Source organism: Bombyx mori, chromosome 4 (genome assembly GCF_030269925.1).
Source record: "Bombyx mori chromosome 4, ASM3026992v2".
Taxonomy (NCBI): Eukaryota; Metazoa; Arthropoda; class Insecta; order Lepidoptera; family Bombycidae; genus Bombyx; species Bombyx mori.
In genome coordinates, this window is record NC_085110.1 from 2,512,381 (window position 1) to 2,538,581 (window position 26,201).

The 26,201-nt window shown below is 37.5% G+C and overlaps 1 protein-coding gene across 23 annotated transcripts in view; it reads left to right on the forward strand.

The window, feature by feature from the left end:
• LOC101737733 (GTPase-activating protein skywalker) overlaps positions 1-26,201 on the forward strand; it is a 111,469-nt gene that overhangs the window by 69,836 nt on the left and 15,432 nt on the right. For all 23 annotated transcript variants that reach the window (XM_038010542.2, XM_062668060.1, XM_038010543.2 and 20 more), the window contains one exon: positions 25,022-25,146. In XM_038010542.2, coding sequence (XP_037866470.1) covers positions 25,022-25,146 — 125 coding nt within the window. The remainder of the gene's footprint in view (positions 1-25,021; positions 25,147-26,201) is intronic.

Below are 26,201 nucleotides of genomic sequence, written 5' to 3' on the forward strand. Positions count from 1 at the left end.
GGGCCGGTACTTCGAAACCAGAATACGCCCCCCTAGAGGTGTTTAGATAGGACGTTGGAATGAATAACACACAAGCTAAGGTACTTAGAATAACCCCAATTTATGTTTCAAGATGGAATATTTTTTGCAGAAGACGAAAATCACTAACCACGTAGTACGCACAAATCCTTTTTATATTATATTCTGATATCTATACTAATATTATAAAGAGGAAAGATTTGTTTGTTTGTTTGTTTCGAATAGGCTCCGAAACTACTGGACCGATTTGAAAAATTCTTTTTCCTTTAGAAGCCGACATTGTCCCTGATGAACATTTTTTTATTTTTTTATTTTTTTTTTTGGTTTCATGTGTGTTTTAATGTTTCCGAAGCGAAGCGAGGGCGGGTCGCTAGTATTCTGATAAAGTAACTGGCGAAACGGCAGTTTCGCCAGTTTGCTTCTTCACTTTGAATCGTGTGGCTGGAGAATCACTGCTCAGCAGTGGGTTGCTTATGTTCTTTACCAAACTATTTCCATACTGAAATTCGGATCAATAGTTTGGCCGTAAAAACGTAACAGACTAACAGAGCTACTTTCGTGTTAGTCATATTATGATTTGTGATTTGTAACATTTAGCAGTGTAAAAGGTAATTTAAAAAACCTTTCAATGACGATAAGTTTTGACAACATTCAATTTTAATGAAAGATAGCCAAAGTGTACAGATAAAAACGAATTCTAGAAATTGTTGATTTATTTTCAATTTTTTGTTGGTTTATTTTTAATAGAAAATAAACCAACTAAACAAACCGAAAATAGTAATAACTCTTATTATTATTATTTATTTTTTTCTAATATTTCATGCCCATATTTGCATAGTCTCTCTTGATATATTTATTAACACGTTTGTACAGTGCGAAAAGTTCTTTTTTTTTCAATGAGCCTGTTTTGTAATTTTATCTCTTATTAAGCTACCCCCTTTTTGTTTTTATAAATTTTTTTCAATGTACGACTATGAATTTTACTATTCCATAAGTTGCCTGTTTGTATATTTCAGTTGCCACTGAAAGTAAAGTAAGATTGCTAAAGATGTAAAATGGGTAAAAAAAAAAAGTTGGAAATCTCCGATTTCAAAGTCAATTTTCGTGGTTTAAAAAATCGGGAGGTCAAGTTACCAAGAACTAGAAAGAACGAATATTATTATCTCAATGTTGGGCTGACTCGTCTAAGTTAACTTCAGCTTACATTAATAATTTCTTTATTAAAAGTTATTCGCATTATAAAGTAAAAAAAAGATCTAATTATCTCTGACCAAAGACATTGACATTTTGCAACAAGTACACTAATATGTGCCACGCATGATTCATATGCTGAACGATCACTCGCATTCGTGATCACAGGCAGTTGGCCTCTAAAAACGACCAGCAATGGTGCAAGGATTATTTAATATTGTCTTATGTTTTATATCAAATTGAACTAATAACTGTGTCAATGTTTTGATTATACATAAATCGTGTAATAAAAATTAAACCCGCAAAATTATAATATGCGTAATTACTGGTGATAGAACCTCTTGTGAGTCCGCGCGGGTGGGTACCAACCACCCTGCCTATTTCTGCCGTGAGGCTGTACTTGAGATCTTAGAACTTATATCTCAAGGTGGGTGGCGTATTTACGTTGTGGATGGGCCCCAGTAACCACTTAACACCATGTGGGCTGTGAGCTCGTCCACCCATCTAAGCAATAAAAAAAAAACATTTAATTGCTTTCTTCCTTTTTGAGAATTCATTTGTTTGTTGTCATTGCATGTACGGTATATTTGAAACTATATAGTGTTACGGTTTATTTTCTTGTTGGATTTTATTATTGACAGTAATTAACGCAATATTCAAATGTCGACGGACTACTTAGCCGTCTGTGTTCACGAAAACTGTAGAAAGTTTTAAATGTCGTAAAATATGATAATAAAAATGTAATAAAAAGTAAACGCGAAAGTAAAGAGTACTTATATTTAATCATAGTTTTATAAGTATTTTTTTAAATAATAAAGTATTTTTACCGTTTATGAGGCGGCAAATTTAAGGCAAATACTACACGATTTATTTTCTAAGCCTATATTAGTATGAGTTTTATTATTGCGTAAAATTTTATTGCCACCTATTTCCGCGTTTGTGAATATAATCTCAATTATTTAAAAGTATATAATTTTTTATATAGTGTTATGACGACTCATCCACAATGACTGGAAATCCTGTAAGGATCGTGTAAGGATTTTCAGTGACGACGTGCAACTTAAGCTAAACATCGGCCTGTTGAGTTTCTCGCCGGATCTTCTGAGCGGATCGCGATTCTGATCCGGTAGTAGATTCATTCGCGAAGCAGCTACTCTTGAGTTGTTAGGTCTCCCTTGGAGGCGCTCGGGTAGCTATTAGCAAATTCTTCAGCCTTCTGGCTGAGCCCTACTTGCCCACCTGTCCTTTTGAAATTGGAAAGGCCTCCGTGCTACCAGTAAACCATCAATCATAAAAACAAGATACGGGTCTGTATATTTTTCAGGTTGGTTTGAATTAGGATTAGGGCACTACGTGAAAACGCAGTTGGTTTTATTATATGAAAATTGCGTCACCTAGTTAGGACGTTTATTTACACTTTGATCGTTCAGTAAACCACCTGATTACAACCTGAAACAACACACTAAAACACCTGATTTTTACTGGTGGTAGGACCTCTTGTGAGTCCGCACGGGTAGGTACCACCACCCCATCTATTTCTGCCGTGAAGCAGTGATGCGTTTCAGTTTGAAGGGTGGGGCAGCCGCTTAACTGTACTGAGACCTTAGAACTTATATCTCAAGGTGCGTGGCGCATTTACATTGTAAATGTCTATGGGTTCCAGTAACCACTTAACACCAGGTGGGCTGTGAGCTCGTCCCCATATCTAGGCAATAAAAAAATAAAAAATAAAAAAACCATATATCAATTCGCACATGTTACGTTAGAAATACGTCACATTTATTTTTTATCTAAGCCGATAAAATTGACGTAACCACAAAGACTTATAGGACCTCGGTGGATAGGGGCATCACATTATTTCATGTCTCAGTCGGTTTTTATTATGTTACCGATAAAACTGTAAGGCGGTATTATGTAAAACACGACAATCACTCTTATGATAAGATTTGGCAAACCAAATTGTATTTATTGCGTTTACACTATCGTAATGGACGAACTATATTTGATGTGCTTATCGAAAATTGCCAAGTATTGCCAGCTGTACGTTGGCATTTTCTAGACAGAGACGACCGTAGGCCACGTAGCCTTAATTCTGATGCGTTATTTTAATCAAAATGAAACAACAGTTATTACCACTGATTGACCACCTACGCGAAACCAAGAGAGGACTAAATTTTAACACGTGAATTCGTTCCTTGAGCAGCTTCTACCGTGTACTTATCACAATATTCTGAGCAGTAATGAATCTTTTGACAAGTTTTCACATTTCACGTAACCTATCAAAATGTCTTAATGCATTTTTTTCGCAGGCATGATTTTTCATTTTGCCCAAACAAAAAAAATGTCTATACCATCGCGTCAGAGCACCGGATTGTTTTGAAGTACAAAACAGCAATGAATAAGGGACACTTGTACAAACCTGTAAGCTCTATGGTTCAACGAAGATTGGAACATCGAGAATAAATACATCGATTTCTTAAGTAGATCTAATATCAGTGACGTCATCAAATGATACACATACTGAAGTAAAGAGTAAAATTTACTAATGCAGATTTAAATTCGGTAAGAGCATGCCAAACATCACGTAGCTTAGCGAAACGATAATGACTCACGTCGCACACACGTCGGGTGCTTGGCTTTGTTTGTACAATAAACTGCAATAAAATCGGGCAATACATTTCAACGTGGGATGATTCTGTTCTGTTAATTATGAATTTGAATGTCTAGATTAGCGACACAGTATGATCATTTCGAATACTTTCCTTTATTTTTACTTAACAAATATCGAGTACTTGTTGATATATTTAAATTTTTACAGAGGAATATGATACGGGGCTGACCTTTAATTTAATCTCAATTCAATTTGACGTAAGTTTTAATTTTTCGTTTTAAGTTTTGAATTTGTTGAATACGTAGTTAATACCGACAATAAACATCGATTGTCTAGATTCAGGCTTCATTAAAATTCACATCTCAAGAAATACCTGCAGCGTCCATTGTACGGAGCATTCCATTTAAATTGAATGCGATAGAGGGAGCCGTGCGAAGAATAGCCGAGATGTGATTTAGCGGCGGCCGCGAGAGGAAACAGCGCGCCGCCGAGAGGGATGTGGATCGTTTAGTCGCTGCTTCCTCTTTATAACTGTCAATTAACTTGCTCTATTGTGCGCATTTTGTCTGGGAGAACTATTCCAACGAAGCCGACCAATAAAAAAATCGTAACGGCTATTGTACCGAATTTGTATTTTTAAATTTGTATTCGAAAATTCGACGTATTCACGAGCCTATCAGCTGTTGTACGATAATCAAAGACGTGGGAAGTCATCACGATCGATAAATCGGAAACCAGAAGTTATAGAATGACAATTGTTGCACATATGACATTCAAATTCTTTTCTACTAAATAAAATAAGGTAAAAATGAATTACTACTACTGCTAGAAAGAGAGATGACGACTGCTGGCATGACCTGGAGTGATGCTAAGGAGCAATCGAAAGACAGGGTTAAGTGGAGACAACTTATGTACCAGCAGGGTACCCTAGGACTACAACAACAACTACCACAGCGCTGGAGCTATAAGCCCGTAGTGAGTTTTGGTCTCCTACAATATGGTAAACTCCGCCATTCATCCCGGCGCTGCGCAACACCTTGCCAGTCCGGCATTAGGAGCTCACGTAGATCTCTTTCCACAGCATCAGATCAGCGGTACTTGGGCCTTCCTACGGGGTGGAGTCACTACAGTACATCGCGTTTCACAACTCGATCCTGCTCCATCCGCACCACATGCCCGAGCCACCAGAGCCTCCGCGCTTACATCGCCTCTAGAATATCACTGACCTCACGAAAAATGCCACCACTCGCCACTAAACATGAATTGATGAATATAATCCATAATAATTCAATTCACAGAAAGAGCATACATATATTTGACTTTTATAGTTTTGTCAAGCATTAATAGTACACGGTAATTCGAAAGGAAACTAATTAATATTTACGCGGCTCTTCTCCATGATTTTAATATTATTTAGATTATATTATAGAAGATAATTTTAGACAATTCTAAAATAGTAGTTGTTGATTCTAATGGTTTGTTAGACTTAGTAACAAAGCGATTCACATATTTTAATATTACGAAACGAAGTCTGAAAATTGAACTGAAGTCTGAACAGCTAAAATTATCATAATCATAATATAATACGCCGATTCCCACACATAAAAAAACGAAGTCAGGATAACAGTTCAAAGCAAACGCCATGTAAATTAGATAGATAGATATAAAACGGTGCTGTTGATCGTCCATTCATTGACCGAAACGAGTCAATCAACACTGACCTCTCGTCCACTAACGACCCGGTGGATGACGAAACACGAGACTGAGGAATTGCAAATTTGTGACGCAATATATCTAATGATCGATTAACGGCTGGCACGAGACTCTTGAGATGTATTGATTTTGCTACGTTTAGTAAAATTTTATCAAGTGAGTACGTAATGTGATAGATATAAGAATAAAAAGAGAATAAAGGCCATAAGCTAGAAGTAAAAATAAGCTGTTGGAGCACCGATTTGTGTTCTAAAGACCCTTTTTTCCGTTCATCAACTAAAAGTTATAAAAATACTGTTCAAAAATTATAATCGTAACATGAATGATAAGGACAGCCGACATTGAAATGCCATTCACATCTCCTAGGTTCAACCTAAAGTTTTACGGTATATAAAGCCGTAAACGATTTACGAGTATCATCAAAACGTGTTAGTGGTCTTTTACGTGTACATACGGAATATATGGACACGAAAACATTCATAGGTCGTCGACCTTGAGTTTGTTTTTCTCTTTATGTAAAGTCGGAACTGCTCGGTCGGTATCCATTGGTTGGCAACAATTTGTCGCGATGAAAATACATTACACCGAATTAAAATTTTGATTTCTAGTTTTAAATTCCATACGATGATCTTAGGTTTATTTTGAAGAACATTAAAGTAATTTAGGTGTAAGTACAATTTATTTGTATTTAACTTAACGCACACGGCAAATCCATTTATATATAACTTTCTTAAATTTTCTGTTAAAATTTACTTATTAGTTAGTAATAACAATTGTCTAACAGAGCTTTTTATTTTATTTATTTATTTATTTAAATAAGTACTGCCACATCACAAACATCTAACATTGAAAATAAATTTAAACTATTTAATTTATGGCCTGATGCATGTGACAACAATGGCGTACATAGCATTGGCAATTCATCGGCTCGAAAATGGAATACAATAATAATAATAATAATAATAATAATAAAAAAAAAACAGTACTATTTGTTGAAATATTAATAAAAATGTCTAAAAATGTCATGTCATATCGAAAAGAAGAAAAGAAGAAATGTTAATATAATGTCAAGTAACAACAAGTCAGTTATAGAACAAGAAATGATCAACGATTAAAGTTAAAGTTAAGGTCCCTTTTCCTCTCTTTTCCTATTCTGTCCTTAAATACACGCAACTTGTCGTGGAACACATCAAGATCGGGCATCACTGTGATAAGGGAATGATACTCATCAATTATTCTACGGAGAGGTGCCTGCCGTCCCAAATTAGATTTTACAGGTGGGGTGTAGAAAATATATTTGAGTTTCCCGCGAGGATAGGTACGGGGAACCCTTAAAGGCATGTTCTCTAGAAAGTAGCTGCACTGATATTGACCGCTTACGACTTTGTGGAAGAAGGACATGTCCAATAAAAGTCTCCGTTCACGAAGAGAACACATTCGAAACCTAATTAGGCGCTCTTTGTAAGGATTTCTGTGCGAAAAACCGCTAGAATTATAAGCTAAATGCCTAGTGAACGCTCTTTGAATGCTCTCAACGCGTTGCGAATGCACGGCATAATACGGATTCCATACAACGCTGGCGAACTCAAGATGACTGCGCACCAAGGTTTGGTAAAGCAAGATTTTGGTGCGCTGACGCCTAAATCCGCCCGAGTTACGTTTCAAAAATCCGAGCATTTGAGCTGCTTTTGTGACAGACTTGTTAATGTGCGAGGTGAATTTAAGTTGACTGTCAACTATCACGCCAAGATCTCGGATTTCGTTAACTTCTGCCAGTGCTGTACCATCAAGCTTATATTCCGTAGCAAGTTGCTTTCTTTTTCTAGTAAATTTAATGTGAAAGCATTTATTTGCGTTGAGTGTCATACTGTTACAGCGACACCATTGTAGGATCGCATCTAGGTCACTTTGCAATTGGCGACAGTCGACAACAGAAACTATGGTTTTGTATATCTTGAGGTCATCGGCAAATAGTGACACCTTACAGTGACTTACTTTATCGACTATGTCGTTAATAAAGATTATGAAAAGAAAAGAGCTTCAAATAAGCCATACAAAACATTGACTCTCGTAGCTAATTATGTAAATTAGTGAGGGTTTGGTAAGCTTACAACACAGATTACGTCAGTTTACATACGCTAATTAGCGCTGCTACTATTGTGTGCGCTTGGTACACAACACCTGCATGAACACCAGTCCCAAGACATCTTATTTGGGTAAAAACTTTAACATTGTTTTTAACAGTGTCCCGAGTGTATTTGTCGGTTCTATAATGATCATTTTAAAGATTAATACGATTGAAATTGTGATCATAGTATTTTGAAAAGTCTAAAAGACTCGAATTCCTTTTAACCCTTTGAGCGCGAACCGTCGATTGATCGACTCTATTAATGCGTATAAAATGCGTAGCGTCGGAATATCGACTATTTGCGCAGTTTGATTATAGGTATTAGGTATCGACCTGTAGAGACGTGTCTTAAGCGCGCGCATGTATAACGTTTTAAATATGTAATTACCATTTATAAATAACCAATTAGATTATTTTGCTTTGAATGTAACATAGTACTTTTTTGAAAAAACCTGTAGCAATCTCTGCAAAATATGTGAAAATAAGCTCAGCACTAAAAGGATTAAATATATTTTAGATTTTTATTGTTCATTCGGCACAAGAAAAATAATTCGGTGGCATTCTATTCATTGTATTTAATGTCCTGCATAACGCTTAGCTCAAATTGATTTAATGTCTCTCGCAATATCAATGATTTCGTCAAAGAAACTGGTCTGAAAGCAAGAATATTAATTGATATTCAAACGGCGTCCTCGCCGACGCTGCATGCTCCATTCATTTTCACACTAAGTGCGTTTATGTCATTCGTATAGGGCATCAGGACGAATAATATAGTTTTATGGAGCTCTCGCCGGGGTGCCGATGAATGGGCGAGCCGTTTAGGATCCAGCTGCTTTATGCCCGACTATAAGAACTCAATAACCAAGCTTTCGTACATTGTGCGAAGCTATATTGCACTTAGGCATATAGGACTAGTCTGACGTTTATGCTTGATAGAGTTAAATTTGGCAAAGACGTATCCATAAAGATTTCTATTGAGTCTCCAACGAAACGAGTAGAAATATAATATACAAGCCGTACTCGCCCGCTTCGCTGGTAACTTTTAACGGTAGGCAGCGGCTTGGCTCTGCCCCTGGCATTGCTGAAGTCCATGGGCGACGGTAACCACTCACCATCAGGTGGGCCGTATGCTCGTCTGCCTACAAGGGCAATAAAAAAAAAAAATTAAATTATCATTATTATTTATTATCATTATTATTAGGGGTCCAACACTCATATAAATATTAGCCTACTTATAGCTTTTCATTAAGTACATGTATTCTCTACATGAATACCAAGTTGCAAGTCAATCGGATGCACGGTTCAGTAGTTATAACGGAACATCCGTAAAAACCACTGTAGATTTATATATTAGTATAGATTAAGTTCTATAATCAAAATTTCAAATTACATTTCAATGTTGGGCCCTCGATATCTCAAAACAGGTAATGTAATTGGAATTTCGTTCGTGTTATATTTGACCCGTGCGACCATTACAACTTTGATCCTCAGAAACTCCGAGCGCTCCCTCAAAGTAAAAGTACCTAATTATGTCAATGTTTGGAATTAGATTAAACATTAGAAACGTAAATACGTTATGTTCAATTTGTTCAAACGTAATGTTATGCTATAGTGAAAGCAAAACGTGGTTCTGTTTCATTAATGCTATTCAAAAGTTTAACAAAAAATCAATTATAATTCCAGCAAACAATATTTACATACATACGATTCATTACTATGACGTAATCAACAAGTAACTACATTAATGGATGTTACCAATTTTAAAGTTTCTATTTATTTAGTTATTGCATAGTTGAGTGACCGAGCGCACAGCTCATTTGGTGTTAATTGAATACCGGACCCATAGACGTCACAACCTGAGTACCTTCTCACCCACATGCAGTTAAAGTCTTATTGTATATCTTCCCACGTCTCAAACTAGAATACTTGATTGCTTCGTGGCAGAAATAGACAAGATTGTGATACCTACTCGTGCGGGCTTACACAACCCTAAAACCAGTGAACCCCCGATTATCGCCAAAACGAAAGCGTGTTTTGATAAAACATAATCCCAGATGCTACAAAAAAAAGATTTCTTTTCGTTTTCCTTACCTATGCTGATAGCCTTGAGAGGCTTTATCAGCTTCTCCTTGACGTGTAGGTGAGCTCGCGGGGCTCAAACCGGGTGTGTTGCTAACACTGACCCTAGCAAGAGCAGTGCTTCGCAGAGTCTACCACCGGATCGGAAAAGCGACCCACTGAGAAGATCCGGCGAGAAACTCAGTGAGCTGTGAAAAATAAAAGATGATAATCGTCCTACGATATATTATAAAGATGGTTGTTGTCACAGCTCAATTTGAATTCACGAGAAATGAAAATGATTTACTTGAACGATTTATGTATGCAAATTAAGAAAATATACACAAAGAACATGTGTGATTACGTAAACACTAAAACTTATTGTTGAAGTCTATGCGCCTGATTATTTAATTACACGTTGCCACACAACACAGCATGAAGTTTCGAGATTGGCGAGGTTTTATTCAATTCTTCTCTTCCATCTTTGGAACTTGTTCCCATTGCGTTTCTCGACGGAATATTATATCAGTGGGTCGCGATTCCGATCTGGTGCTAGTCATGCGAAGTTAAATAATGTACTAAATTAAACAGAATACTTTTTCAAATATTTGCTTAACCAGGACTGAATAGGTTTTCCTCAAAAGGAACAACCGGTGTCGTATAGCTTGGTGGTAATCCTTGGAAATTAGGTGTATGACATGTCAGTATTGGAATCGTAACTTCACATTTTGGGTTTTATTTGGGGTGCGCGTAAGTCACCGATTACATAGTTAAATTTAACAACGGTTCCGCTTTTAAATTTGTAAAACGTCTTTTCTGAAATTCACACCTTTGTTTTTCTTTTCTTTGATTGTCACCGTGTTACCATAATGGCATCGGATTTAGACTCTACTTTCAGTAGCAGTGGAAAAAAGCTTGTAAACACCAATATTCTACTGGTGGCAGGGTTTCTTGTGATCCCGCACCGGTAGGTTGCCCACCACCACCTCCCTACCTATTTCTGTCGTTAAGCAGTAATGTCTTTCGGCTCGAAGAACCTGGTAGCAGTTGTGCTATAGAACTGAGACTTAGAACTCATGTCTCAAGGCGGATGACGGGATTTATGTTGTTGGTGTCTATGGGCTCTGCTAACCGCTGACCACCAGGTGGGCCGTGAGCTTGTTCACCTGTCTAAACAATAAAAGATAAAAGCTTACTTTCAGAAAAGGTCATCAAATAACGACTATCGTTCTAAAGGAATATCGATGTTGTAGTTTGAAATAAAATATTGGACATCTATTGGAATAACTCCAATAATATTATGACTTATCCTATGAATCTTAACAAGCCCTAACTGTTGTATTCTCAGAATTCTATCATTGTGTTCATGAACGCCCACTTTAGTCCACTGCTAGATCTCCCCCAATTAGCACCTCTTAGCCCGGTCTTACTGGACATTTTTCGAACCCTCCAAGAAGACGTAGTTATTATCACATTTCTAGTAAGTATATTACATAGTTACGACATCGGGGCTAGGGTTAACGTTCGCGAATCAAGGCGAGTCGTGCATTTTCTGTGTCACTCATTTATTCATGGAGCTATGTGTACATACGTGTAGGTACGTGCTTCTCCCAACTGTTCACATGTGTATAAATTAAATACGTGAGATGGCCACGTGTGTACGGGACTGATAAAGTTGTGTTTTTGGGTATTTGATTAATTTCAAGCTTAGAATAATTTGGTACGTCAGGGTACGTCGTTTTCTGTTGGTCTTGGTTGGAGCAAGGGATTTTTATACCGTAAATGAACCTCCTACAACAACGGCTAAGTGTTCTTGGCGCTTAAGGAAACGGCCGTAGAGTTTGTTTCCAATAGCTATAGAAAAAATTTGTAAAAACTGATATTGTAAGATGAGTATGTACTCTATACATTCATATGTAAATGTTGAGAAACATTAAGGACCTATATGGTGTAATAACATACAGCTTACATCATATTTTGGCTCTTTCTTTTGTTTTCCGAGATGCCTATTAAAGCAGAAGTCAATGCGGTATGGTATAGCTATTGCTATGTTGTATGCCCAGTTCATTTCAATATGTTACTGAAAATAGCGTCCTAAATATAGTTGTTGTTGAAAAAGAATAAGATAAGAAAAATGACGTAAAACAGAAAGAAATTATAAACAAAATTATGAATCAGAATAATGAGAATTAATCGACAGTTCACAAAAACAATACAATGTAACATACTGACTGGACAACATCAACGAAACCGGTTCTTAAATACACAACGGACCCGAAGATTTATCTGACGTAAACAGTTTTCATTATTTACGACACGCGAGAGTCGCTATTGTGTTTTTACGAAGTCGACAGAACAAAAGAAACAAATGCGACACAAGGGGAAATGAGAAAATATGAAAATATGATAACGACTTCAGAGAAATTTGGAATGAATGTGACAGGTCGGATGTGCGTATGTCACAAGGGCGTATTAAAGTCGGAGGATGTTAAATGCTGTTGAAAATGAAAATACTATTTATGAGAGCATAAAGTGTAGTCAAAAAAATAAGTCAAGAAAACAGCTGAGCTGCGTATAAAGCTTTCTTCTCCTTAGTCATACCAAATCCTGTAGACCGAATGTGGTAAATAGTCGACGTCGCCCAAAGCACTTAATTACGGATCCTCCCGATCCATTAATGGTTCTTTAAGGCACCACAAACACTGGTCACCGTCCTCGTCGACGGCTCGACAAGCGAATTAACACATAGGCACAGCCCACTAAGTTTCTCGCTGGATCTTCTCAGTAGGTCGTGTTTCCAATCCGGTGGTAGATTCCACGAAGCACTGCTCTTGCTAAAGCCAGTGTTAGCATCACTCCATTTTGAGCCCCGTGAGCTCACCTACATGTTAGAGCGAAGCTGAAATAGCCTCTCAAGGCTATCAGCATCGGTAGAAGAAAAAAAAAATGTCCGTACGTCCTAAAATTTTCTCGTGCTTGGTGCAAATAGACCAACTGGATTTTACTCTTAAGATATAATTCAAAGACGTCCCGCCTGCCTACCTGAATCCAAAATCTCATTTGTTATAAATTACGGTCCTCCGCAGTGGCAAACTGATATGTTTATTTACTTGTATCACAATATAGCAGTAGCACGGTTGTATTATTTGTGCGAGGTTATATAACGCCCTCCATCCATGAGAGCTCCGAGAACAACCCTTTTCTATTTGATTTCCAATCAGAGTCGGGTATTCGGGCTCTGTAGTTGTTCTTATATGCTACTTCCGTTGGTACACATAACAGAGAAGGAATTCACAACTTGATTTTGTTGATTGTGAAACGTTTAACTCTTTTTCTCTATTCCCACACCGATTATGCGATACATGCGATATATTGGGTTTGATGCAAAGACACGTCCGTTTCCTTTTTAATCGTGATGATTATATTGTATGGTTGGGCAATAGGCAATAGGCAATAGAATACTATTTGATTTAAGCAATCTATGCTATTGCATTTTTAGTAGAGATATCTCCAAGTGTTATTGCAAATCTCATGCCTGTTTATAGATCTAGAATAGAGGATAGGGAAATAACAAAAGATCCCCGAGAACGAAGTGAAATTTGGAAATGGGAAATTTTTGTCCTAGCCCCTGATTTTTGTAATTAATATTTTTGCGTTATTTTTATCGAATTGTATTCTTTCTTTTTCTCTCTTTCTTTTTTATTTCTTTCTTTCTCTCTTTCTTCGCCTTATTCAATTCAATACTTTAAGATATATTTTTTAAGTATTAGAGGTAATAAGAATCTCATCGCTGTGGCGGCCAACCCATTTCTTTCATACTTATAATATTATTATTAAAATCAAAGAATCTTAAGCAAAATACAGTGCATAAAGTTGTATATAATATTCTGACAGATACACTGTGCTTACTAGATAGACAACGGGGCCTTAAATACACATAAGAGACAAACTTTCGCACCAGACAACCGCATGTGTTGATTACGCTACGGCAGCGAGCTAAAGTTAGTCCTCATTAAAACTTTAGATCCCCGATAGGGCACGACTATCGTTAATTAAACCCATCTTTGTTATCGTTGACAAGTTGCCAACTTATTTTATCTCGTTTTTATGTTGCGCTAAAATAGGCTTTCTGGGTAGCGAAATAAGTGTCTCACTTAAATAGCAGATGACTCATGATATTTTTAGGTACTTTAAGCGTCTTCGTATATGTGGCAAAGTTGACTTTGTGGTGTTTACGTGTTATCTAGTTCTTATATACTTTAAGACTTCAAATATCAATGTTCGCAGAACCGCTTATTTATTAATCTATGTCAAAATTGTATCCCATTTCATCAATTTACATAATACTCGTCCTAATTTCCTAAGAGTATTTAAACTCCACTCGACTTTGCGAATTCGGCCTCTATAATCCGTCGTCTCGTTTTCAACTCGGCAACATCTGGAGCTTTATAAAGATAAATTGTAAGCCCCGACTCGGAAAAGAGAGGATTATGTGAAATGTACCCAAAAAGGTTTCTTTGAAACTTCACAATATAGTATTAAGATGAGATTTTCGACGACTTAATTGAATGAATAAATAATATTTAACCTGAGAAATTATTTTTTATTTTATTTATTTATTACACTTCATGTAAAATTTACATTGGCGGACTTAATGCCTAAGGCATTCTCTACCAGTCAACCAAAGGTAGTGCAGAGTAAATAGTGGTAGGTGCAATGAAATTTATATTAGGTAACGAATACATACAAAAAAAGTATATCTACATATATACAAAATCACATATACATATACATATACATATACATACATACATACATACATATATACACACATACATACATATAATAGTTTATACAGTATTAAAAGGAATATATTAATAAATTTCCTTAACAAATAACTTCATCAAGTTCATGACGATTCCGCTAACTTTTCCAACAGCATTCGCCGAACCCTTAACTTGAACGTGCAGCGGTTAGTAATAGTCCTGATCTCGAGAGGAAGCGCATTCCATAGCAGAACAGATTGCACGACGAAAGAGTTACGAACATAACTAGAACTATGTGTGGGACAACGAATTAATAGGCTATTGAGAGAACGTAGGGCCCGCTCATGGCTGGAGTGAAGATATTGAAAATAGGAAGTTAGATAGGAAGGAGGTTCGGGAGACATAAGTAAGGAATGAAGAGTCGTCAGTGCACGTAAATTACGACGCTGGCGAATCGGTAGAAGTTTGAGCTGAGCACGATAGGAAGATATATGATCATATTTACGAAGATTAAAAATAAATCGAATGCAGTTATTAAGAAGACGATCAAGTTTATTAAGAAGGTCTGCATTCAGGTCAAAATAACACACATCACCATAATCAATTATAGGGAAGATCAAGGCTTGCACTAGCATAGTCTTGGTCGCTGATGGTAAGAAATTCTTGAGGCGATACAGAGCACGAAGAATTCCAGAGGTTCTTTGTCCAACGTAAGATACTTGAGCTTTCCAGTCGAGTGTGGAGTCTATGTAAAGGCCTAGGTTTTTAACCACGGAACTTAGCGGAATTGCTGTACCATTATAGAATATAGGTGGGAGTGACATAGTAGTTAAGCGTTGGATCATACGAGGACTGCCCACAATAATGGCTTGGCATTTCGTTGGATTCACAGTTAAGCCAAACTTAGTTGACCAACTGCATATGTAGTCCAGATCCTTATTTAGCTGGTTTATTGCCTGAGAAATAGACTCCACAGTCGTCTGTCTATAAAGCTGCAAGTCATCAGCATACAGATGATACGCACACTGAAGATTATGTGTTAAGAAATTTATAAAAATAGAAAATAATAATGGAGACAAAATACCGCCCTGGGGCACGCCAGAGTTGACACTACACCAACTTGAAGAGGTGTCATCAATACGAGTACACTGCTGGCGTCCCCGAAGATATGATGAAAACCATTCCAGTGCTGTAGGAGAGATCATAATATAGGACAAAATAGATAAGAGGATATCGTGATTGACGGCATTGAACGCATTTGAAAAATCAATTAGTACCAGTACTGTGACTTTAGTGTCTTGCATACCTGTCCTAATGTCGCCAACCACTTTAAGGAGAGCGGAAACGGTGGAGTGACCTGGTCGGAAGCCAGACTGGTAAGGGCTCAATAGGTTGTTCCGGAAAATAAACTGCGACAATTGTTTGTGTACGCAGGCCTCGATCACCTTGGATAGAAAGGGAAGAATAGATATGGGCCTGAAGTGATTTGGAAGGGAAGGGTTAGGAATTTTAGGTAAAGGAAGAACATAAGCCTTACGCCACAATAAAGGAAAAGAGCCTGATGATAGGGAAAAATTTGTGATGTGCCATATAGCTGGCAGAAGATGATCCAGGATTGTGACGATCATACGGCGACTTATATTGTCACAACCCACGGCGTTCGATTTTATGGACAGGATAATATTTTTGATCTCATCCACAGCAACCGAAGAAAATTCAAAGGAGTCAACATTAAGTCGAGACAAACCATTCAGGTAGTTCAAGGTGCGACATTTCGTTTGATTATTTAGTGGTGTAGCAGAGGAGAAATGAAAGTTGATGTCATTCAAACTTATCGTCGCCTGAAAATCAGAGTGACGCTGTCTGCCAATACCCAGAGTTCCAAGAAATTTCCAAATATCGGCAGGCGAAGCGGAATTTATGTTTTCTAGAATGTGGCGTCGTTTAGCGTTACGTATCATCTGATTGCACCGGTTCCTCGACACTTTAAATTTAGTCCAGTTATCATTACACCGATTCCTCCTAAATTTTCGAAAAGCCCGATCCCGGCGCCTCATAGCCATCCGAATACCTTCAGTCATCCAAGGAGCTGGTGGGCGTTTCAGTTTAATTTTTCTGATAGGCGCATGAGTGTTGTAAAGCCCAAGGACAACCTCATTGAATATGTGAACCTTTTCATCTACCGAGGGTGAAGATATTAGTTGGTCCCAGTCCACTTTAGAAGCGTCTTTGCATAGATTTTCCTTATTCATACGACCAAAACTACGCATGGACAAAACCCTGGGCTGTGGTTTAGGAGGTTTAATCGTATAGGATAAAAAGATGAGGTCGTGATGGGAAAAACCAGGAGCAGGATATTGACCGTGAGTGGGTACAGAGGTAGGAGTGGAGGTCAGCATTAGGTCTAGCCAAGTATCATCGCCATTAATGTTGTGGTGAGTAGCCTGTAGAGGCAAGACATGAAGACCAGTAGACCTAATGATTTCCTGAAGTTTACGGGAACGAGAGGATAAAGGAGCTATGAAGTTGGTGTTGAAATCACCCATGATAATGTGATGTGAATAATCTGACCCTAAAGATTCCAGAATCGGCTCGAGACTGGAGAAGTAGTCGACGTTGGGGGGACAGTATACGACACCGAGAACAATTTTTGCTCCCTTCATAGAAATTTCAAGAAAGATATATTCCACAGGTGTAGAAGAATCAGCAGACGAGCAAGCTATTGTTTTATAAGAAATGTTACTGCGGAGATATATAGCAACGCCGCCCCCTCGGGCATCGATACGATCATTCCGTATTAAAGTAAAGCCATCGAGAGGGTAGATAGCAGAAGGTAAATGAGGCTTAAGCCAACTCTCAGAAATCAAGACAGCATGAACGTTAGTGTTAGTGAAAGTAATGAATAAGTCATTGTAGTGACTTGGTATACTTTGAGCATTAATGTGACATACATTTAAAAGGCAGTCAGATGATTTATCAAACGTCTGCCGTATACAGTCTCCAAGGGAATCGGGAAGTGAACAATAACTATCGTTATCAGATGACAGCATAGAATCATTAGCAGAAAGAAACGAATCATCAATACATTCCATTGTATACAAATTAAATCTAACAGAATAATATAACTATAACTATACTATTATAATAAAATAAATAAATAAATATATAAAATAAACTAAAATAAATATAACTATACTACCATAAAATAAAAATAAGGATTAAGTTTAAAAGTAATGCACGCGCAATGTCTCTGCACCACCCGCCAGCTGAAATACACAGGATGATGATACAAAACAAAAAAAAATTTACAATACCTTATTTTTTTTTTTTTTTTTTTTTTTTTTTTTTTTTATTGCTTAGATGGGTGGACGAGCTCACAGCCCACCTGATGTTAAGTGGTTACTGGAGCCCATAGACATCCACAACGTAAATGCGCCACCCACCTTGAGATACAAGTTCTAAGGTCTCAAGTATAGTAACGACGGCTGCCCTACCCTTCAAACCGAAACGCATTACTGCTTCACGGCAGAAATAGGCAGGGTGGTGGTATAAAACAGAAACAGAAAATAAAGAATATTAATAACGAAAAACATAATAAAGGCCATAATTTACAATTAAAAAAAACCAATTAATTAGAATAATGAAGAACAAATCTCCACAACAATATTCTGATTAAAACTTCAAAAAAGTAAACTACAAGGCAAATTTTATCTGTGAACGCAGTCAATTAAAACAGTCTGTCAAGTGTCAAATTTACAGAATTAATTATTTTAACAAGACTACCCACAAACACATTAACATTTGCCAATGACAATATTATACTCCGTGATGCCACTAATCTACCCACGAAACATATCAACATCAACATTAACAATACGTGAATAAAAGTAAAAGTGAAAAATAATAAATCCAATGATAAACATTTAAATCATCAAATCATAAATTGTGAAATGAAAATAATGATATACATACGTTGTGAAGTCATAAGACTAAATATATTAGTGAAAGTCGAATAATCTTAAGTAATTAAAGTGAAAAAAAAAAACAAAAACCCAAACACAGGCCACTAGGTCTTCCGCAATTTCGAGTTCACAGTGATAGCCGGTGCCGCCTTAGAGACGCTGCCCTTAGCTGATGTTGGCTTACCATCCACAATAGGATATTTAACTGCGAGGTCGCTAAACTCATCCATAGTGGTCAATCTGTGACGATTTCCATCCGCAGTCTTGATAATAATGACCCCGTCTTGCGTCCAACATTGACGCACACCAAAATACTGACGGCTCTTGCCGAACACCGCCTGTCGAGATTTTGTAAGGAATTCCTTGATGGACACAGGAGAACTTTTAAGTTTGGACTTCGTCCTCCAAATCGACATCCGTGTATCTAAGCATTTCAATCTGACCAGGATTGGGCGGTGATGATCCTTATTAGTAGCTCCTATACGGTGACACACATTGAAGTCAGCAGCAGAGGTATTCAGAAGCATTTTTTTATGCAAAATATCCAAGATGGCAGCGGTGCAGTCTTCGTTTTGAACTTCAGGGACTCCCAGAAAGATGAGGTTTTTTCGACGATGTCTGGTCTCGATCGCATCAACCAGTCGAGTGCACTCACCAATCTGCTGTCGAAGAAGTTTCAACATAGAGAATATAAGTTCCCGGAATGTTCGGAATTCCTCCGCAACCTTGGAGACTGTATCCTTCGCAGGCCCTCCAGCATGAAGCTGTGCCTCAAGATCGGCCATTCTTTTCGTGAAGCTCTCTTCCAGGTTTCTTTGAGCAACCTCAATCGCAGATAATTGCGACATAGTTATGTTTCTGTTTCAAGGGGTGCTGGCAGGTGGTATTTTTATTGGCTTAAATCATGTAAATATTGCCAAAATGCATATATATACTTAATGACACACAAAAGGATCACAAAATCTTTATAATGTAAATAAAATGAATTAATTTTAATTTTCAAACTTAAAGCACTTGTTTCACTTTTGACACCTACCCCCAAAAAATTAAACAATGTTTCTTTTTCTAATTTTAGCGTTCACTGAAATACGTACTTAACAAATGTTCACGATTGACTTCAACGGTGAAGGAATAACATCGTGTAATAAAAATCAAAACCCGCGAAATTATAATTTGCGTAATTACTGGTGGTAGGACCTCTTGTGAGTCCGCACGGGTAGGTACCACCGCCCCGCCTATTTCTGCCGTGAAGCAGTAATGCGTTTCGGTTTGAAGGGTGGGGCAGCCGTTGTAACTATACTGAGACCTTAGAACTTATATCTCAAGGTGTGTGGCGCACTTACGTTGTAGATGTCTATGGGTTCCAGTAACCACTTAACACCAGGTGGGCTGTGAGCTCGTCCACACATCTAGGCAATAAAAAAAAAACCACTGTTTGAAACTAAGTCTGGATATATGTATGTGCGACGTGCCTTAAATTCCATAAAAATATTGAATATAAAAGGCTAAATTCAATATGTCGCTAAAGGTTTTCTACGTAGAACAAGTAAAGCAATTGTCGGCTCCGCAATTTTGTCGTCAAAGCGACTAATGCGTTTATCCCGTACTCTCCAACTCTCAGGGTGTGAGTCACTTAGCACTCAACGCGATTGCCTCCTGCGGGATCCTTCAAAAGCATTACGCGATTCCATATTAAATGCTTTTAGCGCTCTATATTACAAGGAATAGACAGTATTGGAACATTGAAAAATCCAGAAACACAATAAAGTTAAACAGATTTATGGACATTATTCACTTGTGATTTGTCATGCGGCATTTTTTCCTCACATCTCTTTTGTGTCAAGTGTATCATTATTTCGATAATAGCTTTATAATACATTCATAAATAAACTTTTGGATATCCGAAACTTTAGTGCATTCCTGAAATGTACGTGTCGTAATAGATAAAAAAAAAGATAAGTCGCCCGGTGTACTTTATATTCATACGTTTGTCATGGTCCTGGACCTTATATTCAAAATAAATATAATAATCATAATAATAGCCTTTTTATTCCTAAACATAGGGTTACAAGAGGTCCCTAAGTTCGGTGTGCCTTTTGGCATAGGCCTCCTCCAATTCCTTCCAATGGGTCCTATCCTTTGCTACTCTCAGCCAGAATGGCCCCGCTGTCTGCTTCAAGTCATCTTCCCATCTCCTGATTTGACGACCCCTACTTCGTTTGCCGTCTCTTGATTGCCAGAGGGTGACTTGCTTGCTCCATTTGTTAGTGGGGTGGCGTGGCACATGTCCAGCCCATCTCCATTTTTGGACGTCTATCCGGGTGAGAATGTCTGTGAGTTTCGTTCTTGTTCTTATGTCTACGTTCCGGACGTTCAAAATAAATAAAGATCAATAATGATAGCTTCGTTGGTATTATAAAGCTGATCACCATATCTCGGGGTCCAATGTCGATAGCCGCTCGCAATCCGTATTTTTGTAAAAGATATTATAGTATTCGTGGTTCGGGAGTAGGTAATGGTTTTTACTACATACATACATACATCTATACGCAAGGACATGACGAGATCAATAATGTATTTTTTTCACTGTTAATGATAACAATTATTATAGTTTCTCGTAAATGTATACTCGTATATATGCTATTTTTGTAAACACTTTCTCCTATGTCATGAAATTAATATCATAATTAAGTTACGAAAATAACATTTTTGCTTTAAGTCGACGATTATGGATCGTTTAGTAAAATTCCACAATGAATATTAATTTACCCAAAATATTTTTTTCACTTCGTCGTGTTTTTAAGTGGACGATTTTATTGATGTTGTTTTTCCATGAGCTCCGACAGATGTTTAAAATCAATTTTACCTGGAGCCTGTCTGTGCATCTTTGCCAACAAATATTAAGTAAATATACTTTAAAAAGCAAACATGCTTTATATGACATCCAAACTAAAAATCATATAATCATTTTTTGTCTTAGCATTTCTGGTCTTGTGACTAGGCCAAAGTAAAAAAATATATTTATTATCATCAGTCGTTGAAGCGTTTGCAAATTATCAAGTTAATCGGACTTCTTCAAGTAGATGAAAAATACATTGAAAAATCCATATCTATTAAGAAACTGTTAGAATACACATTTGATTCGTTATATTTACACAAACTTCGATTTTACATTAAAATGTTTTAAACTATTTAGTATTAATGAAATTGAATCCCACGGAGGTATCATCATTACATATCGACGCTTGAAAGGCAAACGTGACTAAGCGACAATAACTGCTTTGTACATAAATGATAGGCAATAACCATATTCGATGCGCAAAAAATAATAATTCTAGGTCTATTAAAATCATTTCAATCTTACAGCTAGATTCGTTAAAAAAGAATTTTTCAGGTATTTCAACTTTAAATTAGTCTACTGTACAGTTCACGCATTGTCGCTTAGTCACGTTTGCCTTTCAAGCGTCGATATGTAATGATGATACCTCCGTGGGATACATATGGTGTAGTAGTGAAAAGACGAAGCCAACAAAACAATAATCAGATCACTACATTGAACGTGTTCAATCGTAAATCAATCGGTTATTAATACCGATTCGGTTAAATCAATTGTTCAGAAGCACGTGTCTGCTCGTAAATGAGTTATAGGTGCTTCCTTACTTGCTACGAAGCCATGACGAAGCCCTGCAGCCTGAAATTCACATAAAACAATATCCTTTACGGAAATCAATCCGTTTGCGTGTATAGACCAATCCGTCAGCTGTCATAATTGGGTCACAGACAACCGGTCCTCGTTTCGAAACATCTGAGAAAACAAACGCTTTTAACGTAACGCGAGATGACGGTAAAAACGTCACTATATTGTATATAATCATTTCACTTCGCGGGGCGTTTACATAAATAGAATCGAACGACATATTATGATGGCGACGTGTACACATTAATAGCTTTAATGCGGCTCAAGTTTTCCATTATGTAAAACCAGACTATATTGAAGAGGTTCAAGGCAATTTTGGTTTAAGCGGCAGTTTTGTAAAGGAGAGCCATTAAAAATTTAAAATTTGGAAAACAACATGTAACAAAAAAAAACGTCTTCAGCTATTTGAATGCGATAACAATAACTGAATTTCAATTAAAGACATCGAATTGTTGATGCTAATACAAGCGGAAGACGTAACGTTGGATGCCCCCTGGCTAGGTGGTGCGATGACCTCCGAACGGTGGCCGGCAAGAAGTGGATGAGGAGAGCCGTAGACCGAGCTCAGTGGTGTGGATTGGGAGAGGCCTATGTCCAGCAGTGGACGACTGTGGCCTGTTGATGATGATGATGATGATGATGATGATACAAAATAAAACGGACCCTTAATTTCATAGATAAATGTTGTGTATTAAGCGAAATGTCTCTCAAACCAAATAGTCTGTCCTACCTACCCCTACCCCTCGATATGTGGGTTTGTATAATTTCAAGGCGTATTTGAATTGAACCGGGCCAAAAAATGAATAATTGGCGTTAATAGACACGACAGCAATAGAAAAGGTTCTTATTATTAATGCTAAGCGCAATGCAAAGCAAATGTATACAACTAATGCGCGGAATGTAGGAAATAAAGAACGCGGTGGCCGAACTCCGCGCTGTAATGTAATGCCTAAATTGATAATGTTTTTCGTTTGCTCTGAGCTTGTGTTTGATTACCGTTGCGGCTACCTGATGTCGGGTACATTTGAATCTTATTAAATTTTGTTGATACTGAAAGGTGAAAATACGTAATGTTAAAAAAAATTGCTATCAAGTTTACTTGTCGTGACACTTGGGGAGCGTCCATAAATTACGTGAGGTGTTTAAGGGAGGGAGGGGGTCGAGTCAAATCTCATCTATCTTACATTGGAGAGAGGGGGGGGTCTCGGCAAATATCACGCAATTTTTTATCTGATTGAAAAAAAAATTACTATTTTGGTCCATTTAATCCAGATTGTACATGCTTAAGATTTCATCTTGGGCAACATTGATTACTAGTCATAACTAGTCGTAAATAAAAGCACGAAGCAAATTTGTTTTTTTCTTTTTACAATAACAATCCAAAGCGTTTACGTAAGAAACTCACATTTTGAAAAATCTCACGTGAGATTGGGAGATGGGGGAGGGGGTTGAATAAAATCTCACGACATCTCACCAGGGGGGAGGGAGGGGCAGAAAATTTAAAAAAACACCTCACGTAATTTATGGACGCCCCCTTGTTAATAAATAAATGAATTCGTACGCGCCTGTGGACTAACTAGTTAAACTGCATTTTGATCTAAAGGTTGTAAATACCAGGTCATAAAATCCCAAAAAAAATATAATATGCAATTTCGAAAAGGGCACATCTTTGAAAATGTAAAATGTTCAGGAAATGAAAAAAAAACTGATTATTTTCTAAAGCAGTATAAAATTTAAAATATTAACTTTTGAGATATATTTTAGTGTTAATTAGCTATTGAAAATTACTGAAATTACTATAAAGTGGGTGTAGGTAAGCCTCAAAACTACATATGTATATGAAAAAACGTGTTTGACAAAATATGCGACATGTGACCTTTTTGAAATTGCATATTCAATTAAACTGCATTGTTGCGTGAATTTCTCATCGAACGAGAGGAATAAATAAAACATTTCCTTTTCATTGTTGGAACCGTATTGGAAACCGATCGGAGACCGGGTGGGTACACTCGGGAACCGGATTGCAAATTGAATGTCGCCCACTTCAATTTGTCATGTTCCGGTCGGGTTCATCCAATTTTTTCCCCTTCGCTAAAATTGTTCTCTTTGTCTTGTTTTATTTCGCTTCGTCAGTAATTGGGTGCTATTAATGTTCTTGGGGGTTTTTCGTCGATTAGAGCGTGACGTGAATGAAACATTTTTGGAAAATTTCCCATTAGTCCTTATAGCGTACGCTTCAAAGATGCGTATCATTTTATGTTTTCCATTTTAACAACTTCCGCGCAAAATATAAGTTTTTTTATTGCTTAGATTGGTGGACGAGCTCACAGCCCACCTGGTGTTAAGTGGTTACTGGAGCCCATAGACATCCACAACGTAAATGCGCCACCCAACTTGAGATATAAGTTCTAAGGTCTCAAGTATAGTTACAACGGCTGCCCCACCCTTCAAACCGAAACGCATTACTGCTTCACGGCAGAAATAGGCAGGATGGTGGTACCCACCCGCGCGGACTCACAAGAGGTCCTATCACCAGTAACTTTATATTAACTAACTGATAATTTCTGATCATGATAAGTAAGTAAGGCACGTCTGGTAAATCACAAAGGTGAAACCCTTTTTTCGAATAAGTTGGGGATATTACCTTAACTGGTATTAAGTGGTTACCGGAGTACATTATGGTGTCACAAAGTGAATATTGCCGACCACTTTATGACATGACGTTGAAGTGTCAGTAGGTATGGCTATCCCATCTTTCTTGATGCTTGTACTATGGTAAATCTCTTATTGATTGTCACAATACTCCATTACTCGTACGAATAGTCCACACAAGACCGGTATCTGTAATATAACCGTAGATAACGTGATTGTTCGCAGAAGAGGAATGCTACCACTGCATGGCGAGTCTGGTAGCGTCGAAGGAGAAAATGTTCATAACACAAACGAAGCTACTGAACGAGGTAACCTGGAAGACTGTCATGCAGATCGCCAAGAAACATGCCGTAAGTATTACTATAGCATAAATGACTAGATCATATCAATGATTATTTTTTATTGCTTTGATGGATGGACGAACTCACAGCCCACCTGGTATTAAGAGGATACTGGAGCCCATAGACATCTACAACGTAAATGCGCCACCCACCTTGAGATATAAGTTCTAAGGTCTCAAGTATAGTTACAACGGCTGCCCCACCCTTCAAACCGAAACGCGTTACTGCTTCACGGCAGAACTGAGGCTTCTTTATCGGAATTATATATACGTTCGCTTGTCATTGAGGCAATTTGTGAGGCGATAGTATAGTAACTAAACGTAGTGCTTTTCTTGGCTGATTCTAAATCGGAGTTAGTCTGAAGCAGTTGTAAGGAAATACAGGAAAATATAAAACTGAATATAGGGCCGGGCCATGTTATAATTCGTCTACAATTTCGAAAACTACTAACTGTTATGTGCCTGATAAAGAATAGTTTTCCATATTATCTGGAACCGCTGCGTTCATCGACAGTCAGTTTCCAAAATTTTTTTCTGCCTCTTTCCATTTTGTTTTGGAATGAACTCCCCTCCACGGTGTTTTCCGGAGCACTACGACATATCCTTCTTCAAACGAGGCTTGTGGAGAGTACTCAATTGTAGGCAGCGGCTTGGCTCTGCCCCTGGCATTGCTGACGTCCATGAGCGACGCTAACCACTGACCATCAAGTGGGCCGTATGCTCGACAGTCTACAAAGGCACAAAAAAACAGGGAAAATATACACTAAAAAATATTTTGTGTTAAAGCAAGTCCTAACTTCTTAAGCTTATCGGCGGTCGATAACGCTGCTCTTTTATTTTGATGAAATAGCGAATCACGCTTCTCCTAAAGAAAGGTACATACATCTTTCAATTAATTGTTCTACATAAAATCAAACCTAGAACTAGTACTGTTGAGTCTCAATATCGGGCAAGGATACAATAAGACACGTGTTCAGTTAAGTGAATAAAGTATATAGAGATTACAATCTAAAGTGCTATCGACAGCCCGACAATCCCGAAACTGACGTAGCATCGCCAACACAT